Raw genomic sequence first — 9,575 nt, 5'->3', positions numbered from 1 at the left:
TCTAGAATCATGGGTATCATAAGTTGACGTGAACCAATGTAATTATTTAATTAGACATAACATAGAGTTATGCAAGTTCTCTAAGCGACAGAAGGCGATTGAAAGTCTTCCCGTTTTATATATAATAATGAACTGATTACGTAACATATGGATTGTGATGTAGTGTTTTCAGGCGACAGCCTTGTATAAACGTGCGACAGAGAGGGGTGTTACACAAAGACACGGGGTGTGGAGGGTGAGGGGGAATCGGGATTCAAGGGATGAGCATTGAGCTCTCGCTTCCTCCCGTTACTGTGGCACCGCACGTCGGCCGGCACACATCTCGCGCCCGATCGTCCGTCGGCCCCGCACTATCACGTTCGGATCTTACGCGAATGCCCGAACGCGCTCTCATCACTAAAAAAACCGTAGTGATTCGAATCGGTGATTTGAAAATCGCTACAGTAATCCAGTGTGTATTTCAAATTTGGAATCAAAGAGAAAGTTTTTTATTTTTAAATTTTTTTTTAAATTAATTATCAACTATTCGATTGTGAAATATGACTATTGATTTATACGAATGTTGAATTTCGAAACGACTTTGAAAATGAAGATGTCCGGTAAGTGTTTATGGTTAGTGCGTTGAAATAGAAGAAAAAAATGTTAATAACATTGCACGTTCTCTTAATAGAATATTCTGTTTCAATTTATGTATCTATAGTCAGATTCGAAAAAAATGGCCAATCAATCACAAAGGCAAAACGAATCGGCACAAATCATTACCGGTACTAAACTAAATCTTGCTACAAATCTTGATAAAGATCTTACGAAAATGAGCATTTTAATGTTCTTGCTAAATTCAACTGTTTGTATCAGTAATAAATTCGCTATCCGCTTACAAAGTAAAAGTGAATATTAGCTAAAGAGACGAAATTCAAAGTACATATTATCGTTTAGCATCTAAAGGAATGCCTTGCGGAATTCGCTTGAGTTTTATCCACACCAAAAATCATCATAATATAAGACATGAACGAATTACAGATTTATTCTTAAATAGGTATAATGAGAAATGTTAGGTCCGTGCTAGGAATAAATTTGGAGTTTTAAAAGTTATTGACGTTGGATTAATTAATATTGCTGATTTGCTAGCGTTAATCATTGCTTCAAAATACTATCAATAAAACACGCAATGAATATCAAAGTCCGAATTGCATTGCTTTTTGCACTGAGAATACTAAGTGAGTTAAGCATCTGGTGTTGAATGCTTACCAGATTTAGCGACATTACAATGTAACTGTTGCCACGTATCTTGAGGCGTGAGGTCGAGGCCTCAATTGTATTAGTAACGGCTGAGCGTTTGCGCGACAGAAATGAAACGGTTCGGGAATATTTTAGGTAGCTACTGAGGTACCACGTAGGTAGGGAAACCAACGCTATAGGTAATTCAAGGTAGGAATTAGGAGGTATAGGTGGTAGGATAATAAAGCTATTATTACAGAAGGTCGCTGAGGTTGGGGTAAGAACTCTTTGTATTTATTAGGATGCAAAACAAGATATAGAATGAGATTTGATTGTGAAAATAATTTAATGGTATCTACATTTAAATTTGAAGCATAAATATAATTTACATAGAGATCAATTTCGTAATTTATACACCGCGTTGCATATTATGTTTTTAAAATTGCCATTGCATTGAAATAGGACAGTTCGCAATTATCCCGTCTGTTCATTACCGTTATCATCTGTGTGATTTTTAATTATCAATTAATTTCAATTTCGGAATACGGATCTTCAATATAACATAGTTCGTTATATATGTATGCATGTATATCTATAATTAAAATTACTTTTACAGTTTAATAATCGTGTTAACAAACAAAACAAAAAGATAGTTTTAAAAAAAATGACGGTATTTAGCAAAATATTCAATGGTCGACCACGAAAATTGTGAAGTATTCGATATATCGGATATAATAAACATAAAAGATGAAACCGTAAAAGTAGTTTTAATAATCTTTTTTTTTTCGTACCTAAGCTGATAGCTTTGTGAGGCTATGTCAGCGTAACCGTAGGGCGAGTAGGTGAACTGACGGGGCTCAAACCGGGAGTGTTGCTAACACTGACCTTAGCAAGAGCAGTGCTTCGCAGAATCTACCACCGGATCGGAAACGCGACCCACTGAGAAGATCCGGCGAGAAACTCAGTGGGCTGTGTCTATGGGTTAATTTACTCATCGAGCCATCGGGCTCGGCGCAGACGGTGACTGATGCTTGTGGTACCTAAAAACACCGTTAATGGACGTATAATAATCATTAAATAGGATTTGTGATAATAGAAAAAACAATGAAGTACCTACATGTAATAATCATCATCATAGTAATCATATTTAAAAAAAAATCACTTTTACAGCCGATTCGCGAATGGAATATATGTCTTTCTAAAATATCTTACATGAAATGCATTAGAAATGATGTCATTAATAATATAATTTCAAAATATGTAAAATAAATTTAAAATTTTCAAAATATTTTTACATTCGAATTGACACCTCTAGTGTCGAGATATAATTTATTAATTTAGTCACGATGATACGAAGATCTAGTGTGATGTAATCTAGTGTAAAAGTAATCTGTGTTTTTAGTTTGCGAATTGTTATACTTTATGTGCAATAATCAAGTTCTAAAATGCACTACATAAACTGAAAATTTTGGAATGTGATCGTAATTACATTTAGAATTCCGCTCAACAATATCAGTCGGACGGAACAATAATATTAATTTCATTAAGATACTGAAGCTGTATTGTACTTGTGGCGAGTAGCCATCATACAATGCAAGATATTTGACAGATGCCTGAATCTGGCTTACGACATGTTCAAGATAAACTCGCATATATACAAGTTCCGAACAACAACATTCGGACCGTCGGTCTACCGAGGAAATATCACCCGCTCGGTGGAAGATCTTTCCTTTGTCGTTTAAGCCCTTCCAAATACTATTTAAATTAATTTCAATAATTACTACATATACAAATAAATATTTCTGCCGTGAAGCAGTAATGCGTTTCGATTTGAAGGGTGGGGCAGCCACTATTGTTGTTGTAACTATACTGAGACGTTAGAACTTATATCACAAGGTGGGTGGCGTATTTACGTTGTAGATGTCTATGGGCTCCAGTAATCATGTAACAACCAGGTGGGCTGTGAGCTCGTCCACCTATCTAAGCTATAAAAACAAAAAAAAGCATTGTTCAAAGTAATTCTCTCAGTTTTCAGCGAGTCGTGGATATAATTATGATCACATTCACGGTTTTATCTTGTCTCTGTAGCATTGCTGATGTCCACGAGCGACTGTGCCTACTTACTAGTTACTGGTTTGCCTATAATAGCGTTAAAAATAAGATGAAAGTCAAATTCAGTGTAAATTAAAGTGGCGGATAAGATACAGTACATTTAGGTGTGCTTCTTTGCCTACCTGATCGCCAGTAGCGAAAGCCGAAAGCCTAGTCCGCCTTTATCGAACTGGTAAGTGAGCTCACGGGGCTTAGCCCGGGTGACTTTGCCAACATCTGCCCTAGCAAGAGCAGTGATTCACGGAATATACCAACAGAGAAACTTAATGCGTTGTGTCGAAACGATGCGAAGAAAACCGTTGCTTGAATTGCCTCAAAGTACTGAGAGACACTTCCTTACGGATCCATCAGATCCAACAGCTTTTGCATTAGACGCCTTCAGCTCTAACACTAGGAGCGGGATTAGGGACAGCGGTAACCGTACTCATCGAACTCGACAAAGAAGTCGACGTGCAACCTAACCCATGCATCAGCTCGCTGAGTTTCTCGCCGGATATTCTCAGCGGGTCGCGATTCCGATCCGGTAGTAGATTCATTCGCGAAGCAGTTGCTCTTGAGTAGTTAGGTCTCCTTCGGAGGCGTTCAGGCAGCTGTTAGCAAATCCCACCTCTCGCCCACCTGTCCTGGTAAAACAGGAAAGGCCATGGGTCACCAGTAATCCTTCAATCATAAAAAAAAGTACTGAGAGTGCAAGAAACGGACAGCATAACATACGTGAGACCCCGCACTCGTGTTCCAAGATGGTGATAGTCAAGTCATTGCTACCTTACGCTAGCTCACGGCCTAGGTCAGAGGGGGCGCCTAGGTCAGACCTAGGTTAGGGGCAGAGTGTTTGCTAGACCATAGAGGAGGTTTGGAACATTAGAGCTTAGACTGTGATACTCTCAGGAGTTCGTACCTACTCCCTGCTCTATGAGATGTGCTGAAAGCAATTATCAGATGATTACGTGATCCTTATTCTACAAGCACACCACGGCACCACAAGTCCACCCATTGTATCCGAAGCTGTTACATTCGGTCTTTGCCCCACACGGTCTGGCTCTGAAATTAATTATATTCCACTGTTTTCACTGAGACTAGAAATGAACCTCAACACGCGGGCAGCGCTTTATTTGTGTCTCAAGCATTTCTGTTCCTCATAAGCATCGGTGACTGTTCTCACTAACAAAAAGAGCAGAATAGTGGGCAGCGTGAAGATCTATCTTCGAGTCTAGCAATTAGATAATTAAAAACAGATACATAAAGTGCATTTTCGTAATACTGGTGGTAGGACCTCCTGTGAGTCCGCACGGGTAGGTACCACCGCCCTACCTATTTCTGCCGTGAAGCAGTAATGCGTTTCGGTTTGAAGGGTGGAGCAGCCGTTGTAACTATACTGAGAACTTAGAACTTATATCTCAAGGTGGGTGGCGCATTTACGTTGTAGATGTCTATGGGCTCCAGTAACCACTTAACACCAGGTGGGCTGTGAGCTCGTCCAACCATCTAAGCTGTAAAAAAAAAACAAAGTGCATTCTCGTAATACACAAATATACGGTATGTTTCAAAATTTTTTTTTCAATAGTAGGCAATGCGGCCCTCTGTTATAGTCATAAATATAACTAACAGATCAAATAACCTAAATTCACAACCACTTCAAAAGCAACCGATGTTGTTTTTTTTTTCGAAACACTCGTATTATCTCCCTGTGGTCCGTTAAGGACGTGCGAATGAACCCGAAATTGTAAAATGCTAATCTCGATCTATCGAGAGGGTGCCATCTTTGGCCGGGCGGTTTTTGTACCAAAGAACTATTAGTTTTCAATATTTGATTAAGGCTATCGGTATGTTTACAGTAATTTAATGCGATACACAGTATAAGGGATTGTATCCACGATGAATAAATAATATTGCGTAATAAATAGACAAACCAGCTATAATTATAAGGCCTCATGTCTCAAGACGACGGCATTCGCGTTATGATACCTGTGGGCTCCGTGGTAACCGCTAATACCAGACGGGCCGTGAGCTCGTTGACACATCTATTCAATAAATGAATCAGACGAATCATCAAGTTCATGTTATATGTCCTTAAAGTCTGAATAAATAATCTTTCGTCACAGTTAAAGAAAAAAAAACCGAAAGGCAAAAAAGGTATAAATAAAAATTCCCGTAGGTGTGAGCTCTTATGGCATAGATATAAATTTATGTACACTCTCAGATTAGTTAATGATTTATAATCGCTTAAATAGCTATTTACTTCTTTGCAATTTCGAATGCTCTCTTCCATGAATAAAATCTATTTTTATTTGACCTATTTAGAACAAAACTTCTTTAAACGAAACACACACGATTTTAATAATATTTCGATATTCTGTATCAATATACCTATTTAAATCCTGTTAGCGTATTTCCGACGCGTCGCCGTCACTAAAACTTCATCCTAATTTGCTATTGTCACGTTGAGAAGTGTTTTATGAGTTGGCATAAGTCGGGCCGCGAGCCCTCTGTCACAGACGGACGGACGAACTAAAACGCGCTTATTGTCAGTCTCCGTGGCTAACTCGTGAAATCGGCTTGCAGTGGGGTCCGCAGACTATAGGAAACGCACGAAGTGACAACGCGTCTACAAAATTTTTAAATCATCAATTATCGAATTTGTTTAAAACATATTACGTTTGAAACTTCCTTGAAATTAAACGCCCGATATAAATAGCTTATCAAATTACTATGCCGTGGATCGATCTTCGGGCAGGCACTAGTTTAAGGAAGAACTATTTGATGTGAGCCCACACGGGCTTGTATGACTGTCTTGTCTATTTCTGCCACGATAAGTCCTGCGTTCCGATTTTAATGTTAGGATTAGATTTGGGAGATAAATTTGAGACTTCGATAATTTTACACACGACAATAATATTTATTTAACAATTAAAAAACACGAAATAGCTCCACAACAGTTCCTGTAGAGAATATGAATGTTCTTATTTTAAATGTGGCGCGAATTTCTACGGAAACCGATGATTTTACGATGGCTCGTCTGCATTGTCCGCTCACGCAGCGCTCGTCACTAAACGGGACAAATGAAATGTATGGCTAATTTGAATTTGAAAATCGAACGTATGTAGTGACTCGTGACAAATATTTAAATATTTTTAAACTAAGAGCGCACAAGATTACTTACACGGTGGGATATGTTTTTGTAATTTTTATTTTGTTTTTTTTTTATATTTATCTGTATTTTTATTGATAAATTGATATATTATAGTAATCATAGGACAAAGTTAATTAAAGTTATGGTTGTATTATTTTGAATAAAAAAAAAGAATAAAACAATATTTTGTTTTATTCTTTTTATTTCTTAGAATAAAACGATATTTTGTTTTATTCTCTTTAGTGACAGGTGGATTAGCATAGCAACAGCGTGTAAAGGAACACATCGTCGAATTCAAAGAGTTTGTATAGTAATTCAGACAGACACATCCTGGCCATTGTCGGTTTTCAACTGCACTTTTGTTATGTAAAACAGTTATCATCTTTAATCGCATTGTGAACGATCAAGCGTCTAATTTTATCGGTGTTTTTTTGCCGACACGTGCTAGGAAGACTTATGGACAAGATAGGGGTTGTTTTAACAACTATATTAGTAGTAATGGGGCGGGTAATATGATTTATGGAGTGTCTCATTCAGCTATTTGCTCGGGGGTTGCGTTTTATTGATGACACACGCTTCGTTACAAAAGGAACATTTGTTGGAACAGTTTACATAAACTTTTTTAAAACTATAACATTCATACGCTGTGTATTGTGGATTTTTTTATTGGAACCACTGAATTCTTCATCTGTTTCTAAGTAGTACTAGCCGTACTCACCCGCTTCGCTGGGCATTTAAAATTAACATTATTATTTATTGTCATCATTATTAGGGAGTCCAACACTCATACAAATATTAGCCTATCCATTAAGTACATGTATTTTCTACATGGATACTAAGTTTCAATTCAATCGGACGCACGGTTCAGTAGTTATAACGTAAAAACCGCTGTAGATTTATATATTAGTATAGATTAGGTATATCTATGAATGTTCCATAGCCGGAGAGTATGTTGCCTATGACGACATAAAAAAAATTAATGTAAAAATGTAATTTACAATTTAAAAAAAAACAACTATTATAACATTCGAAACGTACATATGCCTGCGTCCAACGTACCGCTCTATAAAACATTAAAGCGTGATTGAATAATTCAAATAAATTGAAGACACAAGAATTGAAGTCTTCAAATACAAAAATCTTCGAGCAAATAAATGAAAACCGTTCATAAAAATGAAGACGCGTGCTTTATGTCTGTTTCCGCTCTTTACAAAGAGCTTCCGTTTGTCTCTTGTCTTGGAACATCTCTGAATGCATCCTCGAGTTATCCGAATCACTATACGAACGAGAATTTATGCAGATTTTTGCAAATGAATCGTCCGCCATGTCACCTGTCTTTGACGCACTGATAAAGCATTTGGATGAATTAAAATGTTTTTGTCTTCTCAAATTTTAAAATGGCTTTATTTTCACTACATTTTATTCATAATAATTACCGGGGATAAGTCATACACGGTCACCTGATCCCAAAATAGGATCCATGGGAATCAAATACTGATAGAAGGATTATTATAAGCCCACACGGGTAGGTTCCACCACCACCACCACCCTACCCTGTTTCTACTGCGAAGCATTAGTGCGTTCCGGTTTTTAAAAGTTGAGATACCCAATATACATCTTAGAGCTCATATCTCAAGGTGGGTGGGTGGCTGCATCCACTTAACAGATGCGTTGTAAGTTCGTAAACTCAAATATGAATTTAATCAATAAATTAATTGCAGTGTGTGATTTAAGAAATAAAAATAAAGATAAATGATAATATCCCTATTAATATTAAAGTCAGTATTTGTAATTTCAATTGTGTTTTCAAAGTTATGCATATTAATATGGTTTTGCTGAGTGCACATACTATTTAGATTGCAATCCAGATTAGATCTAGGTACTACTTGTACGATTTAGCTAATATGTACTGTAATGATTGTAATTACTTTGTGCATCAATAAATTAAAAAAAAAGAACAGACTTACGACTATTATATGTTGCTTTAATGTCCAAAAGCGTGATTTTTTTTTTTTGTTCACAGCAGGAGATAGCCAGGAGTCTGGCAGCCCACCGCCGAGCCCGACTGACTCTGTCACATCGGAATCCGCGCCCACCCTAGTCCACATTAAACAAGAGAACATGGCGCCAGGAGCCGACATGAAAGATTACTACGCGACTCTGGACTTTGGTCTACCCGAAACATACTTGTCCAATTTCCCCGACTACGCCAGGCCCTACTTGCCGAGGCCTCTCGATTTACCCGATCAAAAGTTCGTAGATGTGAAAAACGAAAATGACGACACGAAAGATGATGACGTAGGCGATCCAGAACTGAATCTGCCCATAGAATTAGCGTTGAAAAACGATGGAGTGTACGCGCGCGCTAATATTGCTGTCGGAACAAAATACGGACCTTTTATAGGCAAATGGGAGACTCAGCCATTGGACCGGAGATACGCCTGGGAGGTGAGTCCGTTCTAAGAAATTAAACGACAAAAACATTCACTGATCAACATTATTATTGTCATATCATGTTGCGATAAAATAAATGCAGAAGCATCAATTGCAATAACAGGTATAAGTGATAATAAAAGGAATTCATTGTAAGTTTCATAGAGTAATAAATACAAAAACAAATATTGAGATAAAAATAAGTTGTTTTCGGATACAAAGTACCACGTCTATAGTTTGAAGTGTGGTAAAGAAAGTGTTGATTTTTACTAAATTCATTAACACCATAATCAGTTGATGACAAAGGCTGTTTCTGTTTGTCTACTCATGAAAAGGTCACTTGTTCAGGATGTATAGCCACCAATATTATATATACATTTGTCACCCTCACTTACGTTGCTGCTTTCTTAAGTGAGAGCAAGATAGACATTCAAGTGTACAAATGTTTGTCTAATAAATTACACCCTCAAAGTGAACGTCAAGTTGATGCAATAAACTTAACAGTTTATTATTTTTCTACCAGTCGACGTGCTACTCTTATCTTGTGAAGTACCTGCTTTTTGGTTCGAATTACTATACCTCATTATCGTTCATTCATTTGTTTGATTTGAAACTAAAGTGTAGTTTTTTGTAAAGCTATGTGACGTAATGCTCAACTCAATTGAAGTTAATTTAAATCCGG

General features: G+C 37.2%; 1 protein-coding gene across 3 annotated transcripts in view; it reads left to right on the top strand.

Annotated features, from left to right (window-relative positions):
* Positions 1 to 278: 278 nt before the first annotated feature.
* The window catches only part of LOC114248966 (transcription factor hamlet), a 59,239-nt gene continuing 49,942 nt past the window's right edge, over positions 279 to 9,575 (top strand). Inside the window, exons 1-2 of one of the 3 annotated variants that reach the window (XM_089740062.1) lie at positions 279 to 599; positions 8,487 to 8,908. In XM_089740062.1, the coding sequence (XP_089596188.1) occupies positions 560 to 599; positions 8,487 to 8,908 (462 nt within the window). In that variant the 5' untranslated portion in view covers positions 279 to 559. Of the gene's footprint in view, positions 600 to 8,483; positions 8,909 to 9,575 lie in introns of all 3 variants that reach the window. The other 2 variants (XM_089740061.1, XM_089740063.1) reach the window with 2 other exon arrangements.

Source organism: Bombyx mandarina, chromosome 03, assembly GCF_030267445.1.
Source record: "Bombyx mandarina strain Sakado chromosome 03, ASM3026744v2".
Lineage (NCBI taxonomy): Eukaryota > Metazoa > Arthropoda > Insecta > Lepidoptera > Bombycidae > Bombyx > Bombyx mandarina.
Note: the sequence above shows the minus strand (reverse complement) of the source record. Positions and strands in the feature narration are given on the sequence as shown.